The 21,885-nt window shown below is 58.4% G+C and overlaps 2 protein-coding genes across 6 annotated transcripts; both read right to left on the bottom strand.

The window, feature by feature from the left end:
• Window positions 1–148: 148 nt before the first annotated feature.
• Window positions 149–15,973, bottom strand: EHMT2 (euchromatic histone lysine methyltransferase 2). Of its 5 annotated transcripts, XM_040988392.1 has the most exons (28): window positions 15,907–15,973; window positions 15,191–15,257; window positions 14,890–15,108; window positions 14,537–14,793; window positions 11,653–11,737; window positions 11,506–11,546; window positions 11,229–11,384; window positions 7,868–8,002; window positions 7,644–7,758; window positions 7,388–7,489; window positions 7,038–7,186; window positions 6,814–6,957; window positions 6,481–6,716; window positions 6,218–6,400; window positions 6,044–6,126; window positions 5,577–5,683; window positions 5,354–5,476; window positions 5,165–5,266; window positions 4,380–4,484; window positions 4,126–4,280; window positions 3,866–4,033; window positions 3,382–3,526; window positions 3,161–3,238; window positions 2,681–2,796; window positions 2,485–2,571; window positions 1,297–1,375; window positions 942–1,117; window positions 149–640 (listed from the first exon to the last, which is right to left on the bottom strand). In XM_040988392.1, the coding sequence occupies exons 1-28, from the start codon at window positions 15,946–15,948 to the stop codon at window positions 460–462; spliced, it is 3,636 nt and encodes a 1,211-aa protein (XP_040844326.1). In that variant the 5' UTR covers window positions 15,949–15,973; the 3' UTR covers window positions 149–459. The 5 variants fall into 5 exon arrangements, with proteins under 5 accessions (XP_040844326.1, XP_040844327.1, XP_040844328.1 ...); XM_040988393.1 differs by lacking the exon at window positions 7,388–7,489; XM_040988394.1 differs by lacking the exon at window positions 11,229–11,384 and having other exon boundaries at window positions 15,907–15,942.
• Window positions 15,974–17,685: 1,712 nt separating this feature from the next.
• On the bottom strand, window positions 17,686–20,083 carry ZBTB12 (zinc finger and BTB domain containing 12). Its single transcript, XM_040988399.1, has 2 exons — window positions 19,842–20,083; window positions 17,686–19,385 (listed from the first exon to the last, which is right to left on the bottom strand). Exon 2 carries the CDS (start codon window positions 19,363–19,365, stop codon window positions 17,986–17,988), a length of 1,380 nt encoding a protein of 459 aa, XP_040844333.1. The 5' UTR covers window positions 19,366–19,385; window positions 19,842–20,083; the 3' UTR covers window positions 17,686–17,985.
• Between the last annotated feature and the right edge of the window lie 1,802 nt (window positions 20,084–21,885).

A 21,885-nucleotide genomic window follows, 5' to 3' on the forward strand; every position in this document is an offset into this window, starting at 1 on the left:
CAGACCCTGCTGCCAGGGCTTGCCTCTCCCCACTGCCCCACTGGGCCCCTGTCCACCCACTTCCCACAGTGTGCTGCCCCTTGGACCCACATTTCCCCGTGTGTGTCCTTCCTCCTTGCTTTCTGGAAGCAATTACCTAGACAGTTTATTACCAAACCCAGCGTTTACTGACATCAAGGGGAACCAGTTGGCATTGAGGCCCAATTTCAATTCATCAAATTTCAGTGGAGGTGGGGAGCAGGGGTTGGCCAGCCCTGACATCACCTTCCCAGGAAGGAACCAGCTCTGGGAGTCGGGGGGCTGTCAGACCTCCAGGGCCTGGCTGGGGTGTCTGCTGGAGGAATGTGTGGAGGGGCAGTAGAAGAGAGGAGGGCTGTGAGCAGCAGGTGGCAGAGGTGGCTGGGCTGCTGGCCTTCCGGGGTGGCATTGGGGCACAGGGTCAGCGGGTTTGGTCCAGGCTCAGGTGCTGACGGGGGGCAGGGAGCCGAGCTCAGGCAGCAGCTCAGGGTGAGGATCCATTCGGGCCAGGCGGCTCTGCTCCAGGGCGATGGCTTCAGCTGAGTGCTTGCACTTCTCAGAGCCACACTGGCACGTGAAATATTTGCTTTTGATGTCCCAGAAGCGGTCACCGTAGTCAAATCTGTCAGGAGCACAGGAACTTGAGGGGCTGCAGCTGCCCCACCCCACCCAGATGCACTCCAAGGGTGCACATGGGCTCCTCCTGTGTGCACTTGAGCCGTCCACGTGACAATTTGCTAGAAATGCACATCTTGCCCTCCTCCCCCAAAACTTCGGCGAATCATTCCATGAGGCTTAGGGCTGCCTTAGTGCACCCCAGGGGCACCATGTACACTCCGTCCTGGAAGGCAGGTGCACTGCAGCTGCTAGATCCCGGGTTGCTGCGTCTCCCGCCCTTCCAACGGAGCCCTGAGACGCCTCACCCTAGCTCCTCTCCGGTCCGAATGTCACGCGAACTGAAGAAGGCGATGCGTGGAAACCGCAGATCTTGGTGCAGCATAAAAACGCGGACAGGGATGATGTTGGGGTCACACAGGTGGTTGATGAAGCGGCTGATGTTGCCATAGTAACGGGCGTCAATGCAGTAGACCTCTCCATCCTGGTGTGGGGGCAGGGAGGTGTCATCTTTACATATACCTGAGTCGCAAGCCTGGCCAGTCTTAGCCCACTACCTATCCAGTCCTTCCTCCCGGGTTTCCACCTGCTGACTTCTCAGGAGGCTCCAGAGAACTAGCCTCTGGTGGCCCAGGGACAGGGCCAGAGGGATCTCCGGCGCACCTTATTGTCTAAGTCGAAGAGGTAAGAATCATCCTCCCGGACGTCGGCCTCAGCATCAGAGATAAGCTCCCCAACATACCTACAGGGCAGGAATTGGTGGTTCTGAAGTGAGCAGGGGTCACAGAGGGGCAGCCCCAGGTTCTTTGCCACTGTCTGCTGCCTTGTTCTGTCCACAGACTCACAGGTCCACATACTGGGGCTGGACACAGAGGGCCCAGAAGGGGCGTGGACACCATAAACAGGGGACATTGTCCTGCCTGCCAGCTGGGGTCCCCACTAGACACCGGAATAACAGGACTGGCAGGGTGGTGAAAGCTCTGGGCGGGAAGTCAGGAAGCCGTGGAGAGGCTGTAAGCTGTGTAGCTGGCCGAGCCTCTGTGGCTACAGGGATTAGTAGCAGGGGCAGCTGGCTGAGGTGTGGAAGTCAGTGGGCTTGATGGCTTGTGTACTGGAAACCACCCAGCAGGCGGTAAGTGATACACACAGCCCAGTTGGAGACAAGACAAGCATCTGATGGCAGAGGAAGAGGAGCTGAGGAAGAGGAAGTATGAATGAGCCAGTCAGAGACGTGGATATTGCTATGGGAATTGGGGTGCTCTAACAAGGTGGACAGAAGCATGGAGCACCAAGACCTAGCTGCACAGGACAGGAGTGAGAGAGGAAAGGGTGAGGGTGATGGCGGACTCTGGCTGGGAACAGGAGCGAGCAGAAGCTGAGAACTGAGGCTGGTGTGGCCCTTGAACAGGCAAATGGGACTCAAAAGACCTAGGATTCAGACATGGTCTAGCTAGATCCCAAGTAGTTGGCAGAGAAAGCTGCTATGAGAGTGCCAGACCCCCAAGGAGGCTCACACAAAGGCAGCTGCTGTCCTGTCCATTTACAGACAAGAAAAATGTGACTCAGAGAGAATGAGAAACCCGGCCAAGACCAGCCAGCAGCAGAATCCAAGTTGTCTCTACACGGGTACTTTCGCCAGCTAGGAAGGCTGTGCGTGATGCAGGAACCCACTGAGGTGGGGGAGGGGAGACGTGAGGGGGAGGGCTGCAATATAGGCAGTGGTGACACTGTAGTCCTTGGTGGCAGAGAGGGGTCAGGAGAGGCCAGGGCCTGCTGCCGAGGAGGGTAGGGAGAGGGCCTGGGAGGCGGCAGTGTCTTCCCTAGGTGCCAGGGTAACCCCTGCTGACTCACTCGCAGATGAAGGTCCCCTGGGGGATGGTCTGCAGGGCGCGGACCCCCCAGCCCATCTTGGCTGTTCGGTAGAGCTGCAGGCGCACCCTGGCGGTGGGAGACAGGATGGGGTTGGTGCAGGGAACTTGGGTGGCGGTGGCGCCCTGGGGGAGGGGGAAGTAGGGCGGGGGAGGGGGCTGGAGAGGCAGGGGCTCACTTGATGCCGCTCTGCACCACCCGGTTCTTGCAGTTTCTCCAGCAGGAGCATGCCTGGTTACACTCGAAAATCAGAGGGGGCTCGATCTTGTTAAATTCCTGGAGCAGCCGCCCATCCTGGGACGCAGAGGGAGGGGAAGGAAGTGGTTTCTGTAGGGGTCCATTTGGCTATCCAGGACCCCCAGGCCTCCATGGAGAAAGTCACTGAGGACCCCAGCCTGGAGCCGGGAAGGACGGGGAGGCCACACACACACAAGCTCTGAGCCAGAGAGCCAGAAACGCACACAAGCATTGTCCCTGATTTGCATACTTGGGGCACAGGTTCATCTCAGACCTGGCACGGGCCCAGGCCCCGCCCTGCCGTCTTTATCATTCCCCTCACAGGGCAGCAGGTGAGGAATAAAATTGCAGGGTTAGGCTGTGGAGGCCAACCCCTGGGAAGCAGCAGCAGCGCCCCTGCGGGCAGATGTGGGGCACCCACCTTGTCATACCAGCATCGGATGCTGAGCTGGCCGCACAGGCAGTTGGAGCTGGAGCAGTCGTCCACACACGTGCAGTGCTGCAAGCAGAGGCAAAGGGCTGGCTCAGCCTGGGCTCCCGGTATCCCTGCAGCTGGTGTTACCCAGGCTGAGGTACTCACACCATGGGGGCAGGGGGGGGGAAGGTAGGGGTGGAGGGGGGGGCGCGCAGGGCTGCACGCACCTGCAAGTGGGTGATGTTGCGGTCAATGTTCATGGTGGAGGTCTCGCAGTTCTCCGAGATGTACTTGTAATCCTCAGGGCAAGGTTCCCCATCCACTCCGTTGACGCAGGGAATGGGCACGTTCTCATAGCCTCGAGCCACATCCCTGCAGCAAGGGGGAGATGGGACTGAGACCTGGGGCACGGGGGTGAGGGGCTCCCTAGGCAGGAGGTTTGGGAGATTCAGCAGAGTGTGGGGAAGAAGTCTGCCTGATACAATGCAGAATGTTCAATTCAACTAGAATTTCACGTGAACAAGGAATAACACTTCAGTGTAAGTACATCCCAAGTACTGCAGGTGTGTACTAGCTAAGCGTACATGTGTACCTCTAAAATCCTCACACAACTGGCCATCCTCCTCAGAGTTACTAGATTCGCCAGCTCTGCTCCAGGGGGAATGAGAGTCATGGGTAGGAATCCACAGGATCCAGGCAGGGTGGGCTCACCGGCAGATAATCTTCTCAGTGCGGATGGCGCGGTTCCCCACCCCGAGCCGGAGCTTGCGGTTGAGCTGGAGTGCAAACCACACGTCGGAGCGTTCAGGGGTCAGGTCCCATGCTGTGTCCCCCTCCTTATTTCGTAGCTCAGGGTTGGCCCCACGTGAAAGGAACAACCTAGGGGTGAGGACAGGGAGCCATCTGTGCCATGAGGGACTGCAAGAGGCAGGGTGTAGGTAGGGTAGGCCAGGGCTTGGGGCGAGCCTCACAGCACACAGTCGTGGTAGCTCTCCCGGGCCGCGATGTGCAGCGGCGTGTCCCCATGGTAGTTGACGGCATGCAGGTCGCAGCGTGCATTCAGGAGGACCTCGGCGATGGCGGCGCTGCCAGTGAAGGAGGCCCAATGCAGGCAGATATTCTCCTCCTGGGGGTGGGGGCAGGAGGGCAGGTTGTAGGTGGCTGGAGCTCTCCAGAAGGCCTGGAGCTGTCCCCAGCTTTCCCTGCCCCCATGACTGCCACTCACATTGTCAGTGAGGGTGACGTCAGCACCCCGTGTCAGCAGCATGCGGATCACTTCAATGTGCTTGTGTTCTGCGGCCCAGATGATGGGCGTCCACCCGCCGCTGTCCTGTGGGCAGGAGGGGGGTGAGGGTGGTGGACAGCTAGCCCTATGCCCGAAGCAGCATAGCGGCCGCAATACACACTGCAGAGCCTGACCAAGACAGAGTCCCAGCTCCTCCAGCCTCAAGCTGTTGACTGAACCAACAAAACAATAAAAAGGCACATATTTCTTAAGCCTGCCAGCCCCAAAGTTCCAGGGGTCATAACCCAGAAGCAAGGGTGTGACATGGAGGTCACAGATCACCTTTTCTAGAAAACATTTCTCATGTTAAGGACCCAGATTTCTCAGCAACATGAGACAATCTGGGTCCAGGGGAGGACAGACACTGAAAGGTGGAAGGTTGGAAGTTTTCAAAAGCTGCTGGTCATGTCCAGGGCCACAGAAGGAGCAATTTCAACAACAGTAAGAACGAAAATAATAAAAACACAGCCAACATAAGACCCAGGAATCTAAGGATTCCTTAGATTTCCTTTTAGAAACCTAAAACCTGATCTTTTAGAAATTAAAGCAGGAGTTCATTTGGAAAACAGATAAAGAGCAAAAAGCAAGAAAAACATGGGGAGAAGTACAAAGAGGAAGAGATGCGGAGAGACTCAAGTAGAGTGAGACGGAGTGCAGGGGGACATCAGAGGACAGGCGAAGGGGACCCAGAGCCCAGACAGAGGCCAGCCACCCAGGCCGCTGACCTGGGCATTCACGTCCACTTGGCCCGTGCTGAGCAACAGGTTGACCATCTCCAGGTTCCCAATCTTGGCTGCATGGTGGAGGCAGGTGGAGCCATCCTCTTCCTGAGGGAGACATGGGGGCAGGTGAGGATGGCTGATCCTCCCCTGCCCCGGAGGCCATCCTGCCCACGCCCGGCTCAGCCCCAGCACCTTGCTGTACACGCAGCCGCCGCGCTGCACCATGTAGCGGGCCACGTCCAGGTGGTTGTGCACCACAGCCTCCATCAGAGGTGTCCGCTGCTGCTTGTCCACTGCATTGATGTTAGCTCCAGCCTGTGAGGAGGGAGCACAGGGGCTGGCACCAGGGAGGCACAGGCTGAGGGAGGGGTCCCAAGGCCCGGTCAGTGAGGCAGGGGGCCAGGCCTGTGCTGACCTGCAGCAGCACATGGCAGATCTCCACGGAGCCCTTCTGGGCAGCCGCGTGCAGGGGCGTGCGCTTGCTCTGCTGGTCACTCTGGAAGTTGGGGTCCAGGTTGTCCACTGCAGGGAGAACCCGCCACACCGAGAGCGGGGGACAGGTGGTAAGTTAGCTAGGGGGCAGGTGGCATTCCTGCAGGAAGGCTTCATGGGGGTCCCAACCCGGATCATGTCCTTCCTGGCATTCTCTCTCAGTGCGGCACTTAGTGAGCAAGGGGCTGGGACTTTCAGCTGTGCCTGAGTTCAGGACCATCACACGTGGGCAAGGCACTCACTGTCTGTAGCTCAGCTCCAGGCACCCAGATGTCACCACCACCCCCAGCTTCCAAGCCACCCCACTGCACCCTGTCGGCTATCTTCCCTGGAGCCCAGCCCCCCACGGGACGAGGCTGTTGGGGTGGGAGCTACAAGTGGTGTACTCACACAGCATGAGGATCACTTTCTGCAGCTCACCCTGCTTCACTGACAGGTACAGCTGCCGGGGGTGGAATCGGAGCTTCTTCCTCCTACCATGTGAGACACAGAAGATGCTCACACATCTGCTCCTCTGCCCCAGCTGCGTCTGCCTACCTACCCCTCGCCACGCACCCAACTTACCTCTCTGATTCCTGGATGACCAGAGCCTTTTCCAGGGCCTCTCGGCCTGGCCCTGGTGGCAGCCCCACAGCTGACAGGCAGCCCCCACTGGGCAGGGTCAGAGAGGGCCCGGAACTGTCGATGGTGTCAGCCAGGGGGTCACAGGGTGGACGTCGTGGCTCCCCGTGCCCACGCATTCGGGCGCTGTGGAAGGCAGGAGAAGGTGTTGGTTGTCTGGGGACCATGGGAAGGGAGGAGGAGGACTCAGAGCAGTCGGTCATTACCTGGGCTGGGAAGTGTCTGCTCTCCCAGGGGCATCCTGGGCCAGGGTTGGGGGCAGAGGGGCTGCAGTGCCCGCTGGGGATGTCACACCATCGCCCCGGGGGATGGTCACCTCCTGGGCCTCAGAGGCATCCTCCCCACAGTGGGGACAGAAGACCATGCCATTCAGCTGGGACACACAGGCTTTGTGGAAGCGGTGGGCCACACGAAAGTCAGGATGGCACTCCAGGAAGGTGCCCTGGTGAGGGTTGGAAAATGATGGGGTCAGGTGCTGAGAGACCGTCCCCTATGTCCCCGACCAGAGCCACAAGCCCACGGGAGCCTCTGCTACTCACCGCAGTGCAGAAGTAGCCACAGCCCGGGCAGCAGTGGTGCTTGACCATGCGGGCGCGGTGGGTCTCACAGAGCACCATGAGCGCCACACGACTCGATGGCCTCATGGTCTCCCGCTTGAGGATGGCAGCGTTGCATCCCGACAGCTGCAGGCAGGGAGACACCATGAGGCTGAGGTCTGAGGGGTGGGAGCCCCACGACCCTCCCAGTGACCCCGCAGGCCCACCTCTCCATCCACACTTTCAGTGGCCATGCACTTGTGGCCTGCTCTCTCGCTGATGCGGTCAATCTTGGGGGCCTCCATGCGGCAGCTACACAGGGGCAGCTCCTCAAAGCCTCGTTCTGTCTCCAGCGAAGACGTGTCATTGGATACCCCTTGGATAGAGAAAGGGAAATGAGATGCCATGTCCTTTGTGCCCCCGTAGTCCTTTTACCCCCACCCTACCTCTCCCCCCATTCTCCAGAAACCCCAGTCTGACCAGACACCCCGGCCTCAGCAGTGGTTTCCCTCCTCCCCATTCCCTCAGGCCCTGAGGGCGCCCCCTGGTGGCTCCCTGTCCGGGGATTGGCAATTACCAGCGTGGTTGGGGGAGAGGGTCCCCTCGCTGGGCAGCTCCAGGGACCCCAGAGGGACCTCCATGTACTCACTGGGGCCTGAGGAGCCCACACCATTCACTCCTGACACAGAGACAGAGAGGGTGAGAGTGGGAGCTCACGGTGCCTGGGCATGTGGGTACATGCAGGGATGCGCGCGAGTGCCGTGGTCATGCACGCTCTCTGGGGCCGGGAGGGGGCTGCAGGAGGGTTCCCAGAAGCAGAGGAGCCCCCTCACCTCGTGGCTCCTTAGCCCGCGGTGGCTCGCGCTTCCGGCGTTTCCGAGTCGGCTTCACCCAGGGGCTGTCCTTCCGCCACTTCTTCTTGGCTTTGCGTCGCCCACTGGAGCCACTCTGGGGGGAGACAGAGAGTCAGGGCCCAGGGGCCCCTTGACATCACGCCTCCCCTCCCATGAGGACTCAATCCCTTGCTCCTCCGTGGGTGCCAGCATCCGGCTAGTACCCTATCTGACTGGTTGCCTGATTCTTCATCTTCCTCCTCTTCTTCTTCCTCCTCCTCCTCCTCTTCCTCCTCCTCTTCTTCTTCCTCTTCTTCCTCCTCTTCACTCAGTTGTTCTGCCAGAGCTTCAACTTCAGACTGGGAGAGGAAAACTGGCATTGGGAAACAGTGACCACTTCCAGGAGAAGGAGGGAAAGAGGAGGATGGGACATATTCAAGCCCCTGAACCCAAAAGGGTGGGATGAACAAGATGGTTCCTGCTGCCACCATCAGGGAGGGCTCCTTGGAGGAGGTAAGTGCAGGTAGAAGGGAGAGGGCTGGGAAAGGCCAGACACAGAATATTACACAGCAGTGAAAAAAAGCTGCTATGGTTACGCAGGAGGGTATTTAAAGTCCAAGGCATGTCATTTCTTTATAATATCCATTTTCCATGAACTTTAAGATCCCTCACACAACAATATGTGTGACTCTTGACAATGCAATAATAATTAAAAAAAAAAAAAAGCTATAGGAAACAAACATAAAGTGCAATGTCATTGTTATGAAGTTCCCAAACTGGCAAGGATACCAATGACTGTTGTAATACTAGATGGCAGGTGCACCTTTGGCCTGAGGCTAAGACACCATCTGGGATATCCATACCCATGTCAGTGCCTGGATTAGAGTCCCAAGTCACTTTGGGTTTCTTGCTAACGTGCACCCTAAGAGGTAGCAGAGTGTGACTCAAGCACAAAGCTCCCTGTCATCCCTTGGGGAGACCTGCCCTGAGGTTCCAGCTTCAGCCAGGCCCAGGTCAGGCATCTGGGGAATGAACTAACAGAAATGGGAGTTATCTTTCTCCAAACCTTAAATCAATTAAAAACCAAACACAAGGGGCCAGTGCCATGTCACAGAAGGCTAAACCTCCACTGTGGCATCAATATCCCATATGGGTGCCAGTTCTAGCTCTGGCTGTTTCACTTCCAATCCAGCTCCCTGCAAATAGCCTGCGAAAACAGCAAAGGCTGGCCCAAGAGCTTGGGCTACTGTCCCAACATGGGAGACCTGGAAGCTGTAGCCTCCAGCCTCCAGCCGGCTGTCAACCAGCAGATGGAAGAGCTCTGTCTCTCCTAACTCTGCCTTTAGAATAATAATAATAATAATAAAAATCTGAAAAACCAAGTAAGGACAAACACCAACATGTGATGAAGCTATCATGAACATCATAGTGAAGGGGCCAAGTCAACTTCATCTAAACCCACACGTCGATCTCGAGGTTCCTAACAAGACAAAGGGCCAGACATCCAGTGTCTCCTGGCAAGGCAATGGCAGGTGCACACACCCACTGTCCACAGTTCTTGTTCATGTCTCTGTACAAGGTAACACTGGGCAGACAGGCACACGTCCATCCCCACCCCACTAGCCAGCTTCCACACACGAAAGGAACCCGACTTCTTCAGTAAGTAAATGGTGAGAACAAGGTTTTAGAAAAGGATGTAATCCATGTCCATACAAGAGAGACGTAAGAGAAATGTCAATCAAACCAACAGGTGGACCCCATCTGGACCACTCATGAACTCAAGAAATGTGAAGACTGATATGTGATATTAAAGAATCATCATTGGGGGCAGCACAGTAGCCTAGTGGCTGAAGTCCTCGTCTTGAACACACTGATACTATATGGACGCTGGTTCTAATCCTGGCTGCTCCACTTCCCATCCAGCTCCCTGCCTGTGGCCTGGGAAAGCAGTAGAGGACGGCCCAAAGCCTTGGGATCCTGAACCTGCATGGGAGATCCCAGAAGCTCCTGGCTCCTGGCTTCTTCAGATTGGCTCAGCTCTGGCCATTGTGGCTACTCGTGAGAGTGAACCAGTAGATGGAAGATCTTTCTCTCTGTATCTCATCTCTGCTTTCCCAATAACAATAAGTAAAACTTAAAAAAAAATCACCACTAATTTTTCAGGAGTGTTAAAAAACAAAAAGCAAGCTTATGTGTAGAGATTCATATAGAAATGCTACTGGATAACATATGACACCTGAGGAAGGCTGATACAATGGCTCAATGGGCCAGTCCTCTGGCTACCAAGTGCTGGGATCCAATATGGGCTGTGGGCATTTAGTCAGTAATTGGTTTATGTTCCAGCTGCCCCATTTTCCATCCAGCTCCCTGCTTATGGCCTCAGAAAACAGTAGAGAATTGCCTAAAACCTTGTAATTCTGTACCCGTGTGGGAGACCTGGAACAGGCACCTTCCAGCCATGGCTGGATTGGCTCAGCTCCAGCCTTTACAGCCATTTGGAAAGTGAGCCTCTGTCCTTTTGATGTAGATTCCACATAAAAATAAATCAATCTTAAAAGAAAAAAAAAGGATGACTGGTATTTTTGTTTTAAAATATTCCAGCTGGGGCTAGAGTTGTGGTGCCTGTGGTATGGTAAGCTGACGTTTGCAATGCAAACATCCCTTATCAAGGATGCCTGTTTTGGGCCCAGCTTGGTGGCCTAGGGCTTGAACACGCCTGGATCCCATATGGGTGCCAGTTCTAATCCCGGCAGCTCCACTTCCCATCCAGCTCCCTGCTTGTGGCCTGGGAAAGCAGTCGAGGACGGCCCAATGCTTTGGGACTCTGCACCCACGTGGGAGACCTGGAGGAAGTTCCTGGCTCCTGGCTCCAGATCAGCACAGCACCGGCCATTGCGCTCACTTGGGGAGTGAATCATCGGAAGGAAGATCTTCCTCTCTGTCTTTCCTCCTCTCTGTATATCTGCCTTTCCAATAAAAATAATCTTAAAAAAAAAAAAAAAAAAGGATGCCGGTTTCAAACTGCCTGCTCTGTTTCCAATCCAGCTCCTTGCCAATGTACCTGGGAAGGCAGCAGAAGATGGTTCAAGTGCGAGTTCAAGTGCATGGGTCCCTGTCACGTCCTTGGGAGGCGAAGGCCTAGCTTCTGACCCAACCCTGGCATTTGGTCAGTAAGCCAGCAAATGAAAGGGCTCTCTCAAGTAGATAAAACACTAAATGATTCTGTCCATGTGTATCAAGGGAAGAATAGACAGGTCCAGGCTGGCTGGGAGTAAATAATGGGCTGGTACTAAAGCCCACTGGAACTGCACATCGGGTAACCAGGGGTTCACCCTTTTCTCTGGTGTATCCTTGAAAGTTTTCATGATAAAATGTTAAAGCCAGATACAGAACAAGGGAGAAAGCCAAGACATACACAGGTGACACAACGGGATGCAGAACGACAGCGACAGGGTGCTAGCAGCAAGGGGGCTGGTGGGACACACTCTGGAATGAGTTGTAGACAGCGTGGGGGTGCTCAGAACAAAGGACAGCCTGGAGTGAGCCCTGGACTGGGGGTGCTGGTGGGGAGGGCGGCTGGCCCACCTTGCTGTCCGAGTCCACGCGCTCATCCACAGAGTAGGAGTCATAGTAGAGACTGAAGTCGTCGCCCACCACCGTCTCCCACTCCTCCAGGGACCTGTGGTCCCCCTTCTCCAGGGTCACCTCTCCTGAACCCCGAGTAGAACCCAACTCCTCTGCCTAGGAAAAGATGAGAGAAACTGAGGCCACTGGTGGTCTCCCGCCCCTGCCCCCCACCTTCCCAGAGCACAGGGTGCAGCCCTGGTTGGGGGGCTGCCTTGCTCCCTGCTCTGCTGCTCACCAGGCCACCTCCCGTGTTCAGCTTCCTCCTTTTGGCCACTTCTGGGGGGAGAAAGAAAAAGGGAAAGAGTGAGGCTGCACCCTGAATCCTCAGGACATGCTGCATCCGTAACAGGGGCAGGGGACAGGAATGGCACGGGACACTGACCAGAGGTCACCTTCCCCAGCGAGTGGACATCGTCGCTCATGCGGAAATGCTGCACTTCAGGAGGCCGCTTCTCAGGTACCGGGGGCTGGGGACAAGGAGGGCACAGTTAGGGTCAGGAAGCACCTGCTGGGTCTGCTAGGATCAGCCTGGCGCCCAGCAGGGGAGGAGAAGCAGGGAACAACCAAATGTTTACCGATGGATCAGCGGACACATGCAACATCCAGCTGGCTCTGGGATCAACCATAGGTAGAAATTTTGGAGTAAAGGAAAAACGGTGCTGGTACCTAGACTTTTCCTTGTCATTAGTCCACAAACAACACAGCCTAATAACTTTGCATACAGCATGAGCTGTGTCACCCAGAGATAGCAATGCATGGGAGGGTGTGCATGACCCCACCTGGAGGTGAGGGTCCTAGAGCTAGCTCCCCACCCCTACACCAGGGACTGCTGTGCCCCTATTGGAATATTTCTTTCCCATAGAGTAAGGAGGCTATACCACAACATGGACAGTCCCCCAAACACAAATGCTGCACTTCAAAATGGAACCCAAAGACAATTATTGGGGTTTGTACTTGGGGCAGCAGTGAAGTCACCACTTGGGATGCACTCATCACCTATCGGACTGCCCTGGTTCTCTGCTTCTCAAACTTCTGCAAAGTTAGATATAAAGAGAAGAGGAGAAGACAGAGAGGAAGATCTTCCGTCCGATGATTCACTCCCCAAGTGAGTGCAACGGCCGGTGCTGTGCCAATCTGAAGGCAGAAGCCAGGAACCTCCTCCAGGTCTCCCACGTGGGTGCAGAGTCCCAAAGCTTTGGGCCGTCCTTGACTGTTTTCCCAGGCCACAAAGTGGGAGAGCTGGATGGGAAGCGAGGCTGCTGGGATTAGCACTGGTGCCCATATGGGATCCCGGCATGTTCAAGGTGAGGACTTTAGTCACTAGGCCACCATGTTGGGCCATAAGTTTCATCTTTACAAGTTGAAAGAGACCGCTCATTGCATATGAGCATATTTAATCTAAACCATTACCTGCTTAGAAGTAGTTTATTAGGAGGATGGTGCTGTGGTATAGTGCGTTAAGCTGCTATTTGCACTGCCAGCATCCCATATGAGAACTAGTTCAATTTCATTTCCAACCCAGGTCCCCGCTACTGTGCCTGGGAGAGTAGTAAAGTTTGGCCCTGCACTCACAGGGCAGACCCTGAAGCTCCTAATTTTGGCCTAAACCAGTCCTGGCCATTCTGACCATTTGGGAAGTGAAGCAGCAGGTGGAATATCTGTTTCTGGTCTCTGAATTTTCAAATAAACAAAGAAGTAAATAACAGTAGTTTAGATGGTAAACTTTACGTTATATACAGTCTAACACAAGAAAAAAGTTAAAAGTAAGAAGACCTTGACTGAGGCCACAAACCACACCCAGAACACAATGAAACCTGGAGCCTCAAACCTGATTTCTCAGTGAAGGAAGACCTAAGCCTTGGGCCGCACCACCCGGGGGGACCTGGATGAAGCTCCAGGCCCTGGCTTCAGCTTGGTCCGGTTTGGCCAGCGGAGCCATTTCCAGTGAGCCAGCAGGCAGAAATCTCTCTCCTTGTCTAACTTTGCCTTTCAAATAAACACAACCTTTTTTTTTAAAAGATCTATTTATTTTTATTGCAAAGTCAGATATACAGAGAGGAGAGACAGAGAGGAAGATCTTCCATCTGATGATTCACTCCCAAGGTGACTGCAAGGGCCAGTGCTGCGCCGATCTGAAGCCAAGAGCCAGAAACTTCTTCCTGGTCTCCAGTGTGGGTGCAGAGTCTCAAGGATTTGGGATGTCCTCAACTGCTTTTCCAAGCCAAAAGCAGGGAAATGGATGGGAAGTGGAGCTGCTGGGATTAGAACTGGTGCCCATATGGGATCCTGGTGTGTTCAAGGCGAGGACTTTAGGTGCTAGGCCACTGTCCCAGCCCGATTTTGGTTCTTTATGATGTATTTACTTTGGGTCCAGCGTGGTGGCACCTGCATGGGAGACCCAGAAGGGGCTTTGGCTCCTGGCTTCAAATCGGCATAGCACCGGCAGTTGTGGTAACTTGGGAAGTGAATCATCAGATGGAAGAATTTCCTCTCTCCCTGCACTTCTCTGCATATCTAACTTCGTAATAAAAATAAATAAATCTTAAAAAAAAAAAAAAAAAGAACCAGAAACCAGGCCCAGCTAAAGTTCTTGTCTTGCACACGCCAGGATCCCATGGCTCATGTCCCATCCAGCTCCCTGCTTGTGACCTGAGAAAGTAGTAGAGATGGCCCAACAAGGCCTTGGAACCCTGCACCTGCATGGGAGACCCGGAGGAAGCTCCCGGCTTTGGATCGTTCCAGCTCTGGCCATTGTGGCCATTTGGGAAGTGAACCAGCAGTTGGAAATCTCTCCCCGTCTCTGCCTTTCAAATAAATTAAAACATCTTAAGAGATGTATTATTTTACTCCTGGGATTCTGGGGCCTCCACCTCTTTCTTAGTAGGGAATACCATTAAAAACTTCACAAATCAGACTAGAGCAGTTTCAAAGGACAGATGAAAAAGTTCCCTTGGGGCTTGGCTTTGAGGTAAAAAGGAAGGGTGGTTACAAATTCCTTTACATGCTCATTATCCTAAGAGTCATGAAAAGATTAGCTGCATGATTAACTCTTTAACAGCTGCTTTCCACACTCAACACACCTTCACGGGAGGAGCTTGTTTGCTGATAGTTAAGGCCCAGCTTTCTGACACAAAGTAGCCCACGGTAAACACTAGCTGTGAAATAATTAGGAGCTACCAAAAGCTTAACCAAGAAAAAAAAAAAAGGCCATTAAGGGTTTTCAAGTCCCTGTCTACTCCCGACCCACGCCCCTGCTGAACCCTCACCTGTCCATTTCCCGGCTTGGACATGGTTTTCCGGGCTCGGTGGACCTTCGGCTGCGCCTCTGGACTGGTGGTGGTGGCCGGAGGGGGCTCAGGCCCTGCTGCTGCGGCTCCCTGGGCCCCAGGCATACTCAGCAGCCTCATGGCCAAGCTCTGGACAGAAGGAGGTGACTTGCCCGCCCCTGTCATTGACATCTTGGCACGGCTGGGGCAGGCGCCCCCTTTGCTGGGGGACGAGGGGAAGGACTTGGTGGCATGGCCTAGGAAACAGGAGGGCCGGCAGAGGAGCCGGTGAGAAGGCAGGCAACGTCAGAAGGCTCCCCCACCCCGCGCCCCGAGGCTGCCCAGACGCTCACCCAGCAGCATGCGGCCCCCTGCCAGGTCTCCATCTCCCTCCAGAGTCTCGGGTTCCTCTCCAATGAACGGCGTGGCCCCGACCGGGGTGTCGGCCCCCTCGTCGCCCACGGTGACAGTGACAGAGGCCGGGGAGGAGGGACCAGAAGGCTCCAGGGACTCGGGGGTGGTCTTGGGTAGGGTCTCCTCGCTCCGGGGAGCATCCCCCAGGGCGCCGTGAACTGCGGAGGAAGAGAAAAAGTTCAGGGCTGAGGGCTCCGGGGACCTTGCGCTGGGAGAGCCGAAGGCTCCCGCCGTACTCACCTCTCTCGGCGGCTCCTCGGGGCTCCTTCTCCAGCAGAAGCGCCCCCATGTCGGCGGGGGCCTCCCCCTGGGAGGGGAGACAAGCGACAGCGGGCGGACTGGTCAGCCTGGGAGGCAGCTGGGGGGCCCAGGACGCCTGGGCCCTGGGCAAGGAGAGCAGGCTCCGGGGCCTACCTCTGCCTCGATGGGGGCCCCCCCGGCCGCGGCCGCGGCTGCCCGCAGGGGCCGCACGACCCCGGCCCCGGGCCCGCATCAACCCCCTCCCTCTCGGCAGACCCCGCATCTCTGGGGCCGAGAGCAGAGGAGGGGGAGGGGGCGGGGCCTCGGCGCCCCGGCCCCGCCCCCTCCTCCCGGCTGCACGCGCCGCTCCCCCTTTGTCCCCCAGGCCGCGGGGACCCCGGGCACCAACCCCTCCGGCGCCCGCGGCCCCCCAGCCCGGCGGACGGCCCCTCGTGCCCCTCGCGCGTGCTCCTGGGGGCCCGGCGCCCGCCGCCCACTCGGGGACGGCCGGCGGCTGCATGCGCGCCTCCGTGCCCACTCCCCCCACCTCCCACCCCCTGGTCCCCTCATCCGCCCCCGGTGCTGGCCCCCCGGTTTGCTGCAAGTCCCGTCCGGGCCCCCCGGCCCCGTTGCACCCCCGGAGCATTGCACGGGCGCGCGCTTCCCCCGGGCGCGCGCGCGGGCATGCACCCGCCTCTCCCCCTCCCCTTCCGCACCTCGGCGGCCGCCGCCGCTGCAGCTCCCGCCGCCGCCGCCATCGCCGCTTGCGCGGGGGGCCGAGCCGGCGCGCGGCCGCCCCGGGTCACGTGGGCGCGGGCGACGGGCGGGGAGAGGCCTTAAAGGAGCCGCAATCGCCGCCCGGGCCATTTTCTCCCGGACCGCCTTTGGAGATGGCCGCGCCTGGCCTAAGCTGGGGCCGCAGAGGATAATTCCTGCCCTTCCCGGCCTCGGCTCTGCAGGGTGCAAGGGTAGCTTTCCCTCCCCGCCTCGGCGTGGGTACCCAGCGGGGAGTCGCCTCTCTGCTCCCTGGCCTGCGTGTCCTTCCTCCCCTGCCTCTGGCTTTTCTTTTCTAATTTCTGGGTCACCACGCAGAAAGCTTGGCCGCAGTTTTCGGCCTCGCTGTCCTAAACGAGCAGGGAAAGGGGGAGATCTGGGCGCACAGAAGACGCCCTTACTATTGGCTGCTTCTACTGTGCCGCTCCGTATCCCCTTTTGAAAACCTGGGGTTCAGTGGGTGCCAGCCAGGCCTGGCACGCCACCACTCGCACTAGCAACCCAGGTGAGCCCCGCTGCGCTAGGCACTTGCTCTACGGAACCGTTTTTGTCACACTTGGTCAGCACGAGCTCACCCCGTGCTGCCCAGCTGGTAGTTCCCGTACGGATAACGTACAGCAACATACACAGCTCTCAGGGCATACTGAGGGTTCTGCCCTCTGAGGACTTACACACCGGCCAGCCTGGAAATGCCCACTGGATTTCACAAGCAGTATTTGACTAGAGTATGCGGTTGGGCACTAGGGTACCTGAGGCAAATTTAAAGCCTTCTGGGAACTGTAGTTCTCTTTGGCAAAGACCAACTCCTGAGCTTTCTGGGAATTGTAGTATTCTTGTACCCTGATCCAAACTTCATGGTTTTTGAAAGCTTTCCTGAAACTATGAAACCCTTTCCCCGGATGCAAACAAACCTAGATCCAGACTCCAGCTTACAATTCCTTTGAGCACCCCAGCCACCTGTAACCCAGCCCTGGCATTGGTACCATCTGATCCCAGGCATCACCAGGACTGCCAATTACTCGTGCTGGGAGGTATCTGGCTGGGGGCTGAGGGTGCAGAAGTGGCGGACCTGGCTACATCAGGCACCAACCTGCTCGAGTTGGCCTCTGATACTGCTGAGGCTGCTGACAGTGGGATGGTCATACACACACAGTTAACAGAATATAAAGAAAAAAAAAAAGTTGTTTCTTTTATTTTTGTGGAAAACCAAAGCAGAAAAACTAAAAGCCCAAACTCCAGAAAAAATCCTAAAAAATACGTTTTGTTTTCTTAAAAAATACTGTATACGTCTCTACTCCTCTCCCGCCCCCCCATAACAGCCCTTCCTGTGTCCGCTTTTCCTAAGTGCCCTACCCCCTCCCACCCCTCCGCTAGCCACAGTGCTTGCTATCGAACCCCTAGTTCCCGTATCTACCCAGGATGCTCACCCACCCTGTGTTCTCCTACCTGGCACTCGCCTTGTCATCCCCCGGGCTTTGGCGAGCCTCATACCCACAGTCCCATTTTCCCAGCATGCAAGAACTGCCTCCCATTTCATTTCCTGGGATTCAATCATCTGCTACCATGCCCTCTCCCAAGGGCCTATTCTAAGCAGGAGCAGGTAAGCTGCCTCCTGCGAAACTCCCGCCCAATCCCCCCACCCCTCTCCCCACCTCCAGAAATGTCACAACCTTCTCCTGGGCAGCCTGAGCCAGGGATAAAACGTCTTCCAGTCTGTTTCTCCTCCTTCTACAGGACCCTACCCCCTCCCTCCACAAAGCCATGCACCATAAGGGCAGACAATCTTTCTCTGGGACCTCATATTCCCTTGACCCACCATCTCAAGGAACCCTGTCCCCAGGCTCCACATTTCCTCCCACTCTCAAGAGGCAAGGTCCTCTCTGCAAGGACCCTTCCCCTGCCCACGCTCCTCACGATGTGTGTTGTCTGCCCATGTCCCCACCCCCCCAACCCCTCCAGGGCTAAGGCGCCCTCTCTCCCATCCGGCCCGGGGCCTCAGCCCCAGCGCCGCCACACGCGTGCTAGCGAATGAGGACGTTGATCTCGGCCACGCTGGCCTCCAGCACGTTCTCGGCTGTGGTCTTGCCGTGCTGCTCCTTGAGGTGCCGCCGAATGGCCGGCTTGTGGGCGAAGCGCACGTCGCAGTAGGAGCAGCGGTAGGGCCGCGCCCCCGAGTGCAGGTTGAGGTGGTCGTGCAGGGTGGACTTCTGCGTGAAACACTTGCCACAGATGCCGCACGAGTGCGACTTGACGCCGCGGTGCACGTTCATGTGGCGGTTGAGGTTGCTGCTGTGGTTGAACTGCTTGCCGCAGCGTGGGCACATAAAGATGAAGTGCTGTGCCCGCATGTGGAAGACCAGCTTCTCCACACCCTGGAACACCTCCGGGCACTTGGTGCACTTGATGTTCTTGAGGGGGTTTCCACTAGAGAAGCCCCCGGGCAGGGGGCCCCGGCTGCCCCCTGCCCCCAGACTGCCCCCCGCCCCCCGGGCAGCCATGGCCACCGCTGCCGCTTCCACCAGGCCAGAGGTGGCCCCCACGCTGGCCCGGCCTCCGGGGATCAACAGCAGGCCCTCCCCTTCCGCGTCCTCAGACAGGCTGTAGCATGCCTTCACCACACCTTGTGGCGGGGCCACAGTGCTGGGGGGCACACTACTCTGGGCCAGCTCCCCGAGGTGGCCGCTCACGTTGCCCCCGAGCCCCAGACCTCCTCCCAGGCTGCTGGAGGGTTTGAGCCGGTGTGCCACCTCCAGGGCTGACTCCACCTTGACGATGCAGATGTCAGACACGTCCTCATCCTCATCCTCGTCCTCCTCCTCGGCCTTCAGCTCCAGGTCCTCGTCCAGCGGGAATTCCAGCTTCACAGGCCGCAGGAGGGGAGGGGGCAGAGGGGGCGGGGGCGGGGGCTTGGGGGCTGGCTTCGGGGTCCTGGCTGGAGGGAGGAGGGACTTGGTGGCGCTCACACTGCTCACCAGGCTGGCCTCACTGACCCCATCCTCTTTGAGGCCTATCTTGGGCTCTATGAACTGGCTGAGGGCGTTGCGGCATTTCTCCACCACGTGCTCCATCTGCAGGTAGGAGGCGGCCGTCAGGTAGTTGACGATGTCCCTGACGGCGAACTCGAGGGCCCCCGTGTAGCAGGAGAGGAGCAGGTCGGCCACGATGCGCGCGCTGTGCATCAGGGAGACCTGCAGCTCGGAGCTGGGGTTCAACAGGAACTGGTCCCGCAGGAAGGGCGAGCAGGCCGCCAGGATGACCTTGTGGCCGCGGAACTTGAGGCTGTCCGCCACAATGGTCACGTCGCAGAACCGCTCCTCGGCGCGGAGCTGGTTCATGTTCCTCAGCGTGGCGGCCTCATGGCCAGGGAGCTGGAAGCGCAGGACTTCCACCCCAGAGGCCATTGCGGCGGGGGTGGGCAACCCTGGGCGGGGAAGGAAACTAGTCAGAGACAAAGGTCTCTGGGTCTCCGCAGCCCAGGCCCCGGGCCCCTCGCCCCCATTCCCGCCCAGCTCAGCCCCAGCAGCCTCAGTTTCCCCAACCCTGGGGAGGCGCGGTCCCTCGGCGAGGAGGGAGGCGTGGTTCCTGGGGGCGGGACGGCGGCGTCCACACCCCCCAGTCACGGCAGCCCTCGAGGCTGGGGCGAGCTCGCACGCCCTCCGGGGAAGGACGGAGTGAAAAGGGGAACCGCGGCCTCGGGGCTCCGGGCTTGGGGGGGGTGGCCCCCGTGGCTGGCTGCTCACCCCGCCCCTTGCACCGCGGCCTCCTTCCTCGCCCCCCACCGGCCTCCTGCACGCTTCGTGCACGCCCCCCCGCCTCACGCTCAGAGCTCGGTGGCACGCCCCCCCAGCCCCACGACCCTGAGTGCACGCGCTCTCACCTGGCCGGGTTCCGCGCGCTGTTTTTTTACCCCCAATCTCCCCCACCCCCCCGGGGCCGGCGGTGCCCCCCACACACGGGCAGGGCCTGGGCAGCGCGCAGGCGCGGAGGTGCGCGGGGCGCGCGCGCGGGGCCGGCTCCGCGTGGGCGGCAGGAGGAGGGGCGCGGGCAGCTCGCGCCGTGTGTTCCAGGCCCCGCGCGCGCGGCGGCGGCGGCGTCGGCGCGGACTCGGGGAGGAGGAAGAGGGGAGAGGGAATTAAAGGAGCAGGATCCCACTCTCCGACCCCCCTTTATTCACCAGCACCCCCACGCGGTTAAAGGGCTGGACGGCCTGGCCTCCCCTTTGGCCAGGATTATTTGTCCGCCGGAGCGGAAATACGTTCCACACTCCCCTCCCCGCTCGTTCTCCCCCTCCTCTGTGCCTGGGGCCCGCGGCCCGTCTGCGCGTGCGTGCCAAGGGCCGCGCCGATGCCCGCGCGCCCGGGCCCGCCCTCCGCTCCCGCCCGCCCCGCGCCCCGCGCCCCGCGCCCCTCGCCCCTCGCCCGCCCGCCCTCCGCTCCCGCCCGCCCCGCGCCCCTCGCCCCTCGCCCCGCCCGCCCTCCGGCCCCCCGAGCGCCCCGCGCCCCTCGCCCCCTCCCTGCCCTCCCTCCGGGCCCACGGGCGACCCGCGCCCCGCCCGCCCCTCGCCCCCTCCCTGCCCGCCCTCAGGCCCCACGGGCGACCCGCGCCCCGCCCGCCCCTCGCCCCCTCCCTGCCCGCCCTCAGGCCCCACGGGCGACCCGTGCCCGGCCCGCCCCGCGCCCCCTCCCTGCCCGCCCTCCGGCCCCACGGGCGACCCGCGCCCCCTCCCGGCCCGCCCTCAGGCCCCACGGGCGCTCCAAGGCCGCGCTTCCACCTGCTCCCCGGGCAGGGCTGCTCCCAGGGTCCGCGGAACGGCCCTCGACTGTCGGCGTGGGCGGCTGTGGCCCCACGCGCGTCCTCTGCTGAGGTTCGCCCAGCCAGGCGTTTCCAGCTCTTATGGAGCTAGTAGTAACCTCCCTGACCCTCCTGGACTGAACAACGAGCTCTCCTGCCTTCACAAAGCCAGACTCTCCTCTGTGTCAGTCTGCTTAAAATCACTCCTGCTGTCCCCTGTATTCCCTGGCTGACTTCTTGTCTACTTGGCGTTGCCCTGAACGTGTCCATATCACCTCTACTATGTAATTAACCCCAGGACTAATAATTCTGATTTGGTGATTATTTGCTTAGTATGATTCGACCTCCTTTCCTCGTCCTTCTGCACCAGCCCGTCTCCAGACCCTCTCATGACGCTGGGCCTCAGTCGTTCCCAAGCTCCGGTTTCCAGCACCCCACCGCCTGCAGCCCCCAGCACATTGGCACCCACCCCACCGTAGGCATAGTTCCTCACACAGGTGGAGGTGAGGGAGTAGGAGTACCAATTGCATTGTCCTTACACCTCAGGTTTTTTGGTTTGGTTTTTTAGGATTTATTTATTTTTGTTGGAAAGGCAGATGTAGAGTAGAAGAGGCAAGACCTTCTATCTGCTGGTTCACTCCCCAAGTGGCCTCAACCGGAGCTGAGCTGATCCCAAGTCAGGAGCCCAAGCTTCTTCAGGCCTCCTCGTGGATGCAGGGGCCCAAGAACTTGTACCAGTCTCTGCTGCTTTCTCAGGCCACAAGCAGGGAGCTGGAGGGGTGGTGGGATCCTGGTGTTTGCAGGAGTATATTTAGCTCATTGAGTCCTGGTGCGGGCCCTACACCTCAGTGCTGATGCAGCTGCCCCTGTGTGTTCGGTGGCCCTTTCCCCAGGAGGTTGTAGAGTTCTTGAGTGTGGCAGTTATGCTTTGCAAAGACCAGGCAATAAATGACATTTGGAGTCATGGCTCTTCAGTTCAGTCAGCTTGTACTCATAAAAAGCTTCTTCCTTATCCAAAGTCACCCAGTGTCCTGGGGAATGTCGTCACTCTTGGCCTATCACTTTGAATCCTCCAACTTTTACAGTCCTGTTTTCTGTGTCCTAAAATGCCTGCTCTGCATCAGGTCCTG

Source organism: Ochotona curzoniae, unplaced genomic scaffold (genome assembly GCF_017591425.1).
Source record: "Ochotona curzoniae isolate NIBS_2020 unplaced genomic scaffold, NIBS_Ocur_1.0 contig_4862, whole genome shotgun sequence".
Classification (NCBI taxonomy): Eukaryota; Metazoa; Chordata; class Mammalia; order Lagomorpha; family Ochotonidae; genus Ochotona; species Ochotona curzoniae.

Excerpts from the sequence above, each read along its gene's own strand:
- EHMT2 (XM_040988389.1), bottom strand. The coding sequence starts at position 15,473 with ATGCGGGGTCTGCCGAGAGGGAGGGGGTTGATGCGGGCCCGGGGCCGG. Across the intron at positions 5,477-5,576 it reads TCTGCCATGTGCTGCTGCAG|GCTGGAGCTAACATCAATGC; the intron begins GTCAGCACAGGC and ends CCCTCCTCACAG. Across the intron at positions 4,034-4,125 it reads AGCTACCACGACTGTGTGCT|GTTGTTCCTTTCACGTGGGG; the intron begins GTGAGGCTCGCC and ends CCTCACCCCTAG.
- ZBTB12 (XM_040988399.1), bottom strand. The coding sequence starts at position 19,365 with ATGGCCTCTGGGGTGGAAGTCCTGCGCTTCCAGCTCCCTGGCCATGAG.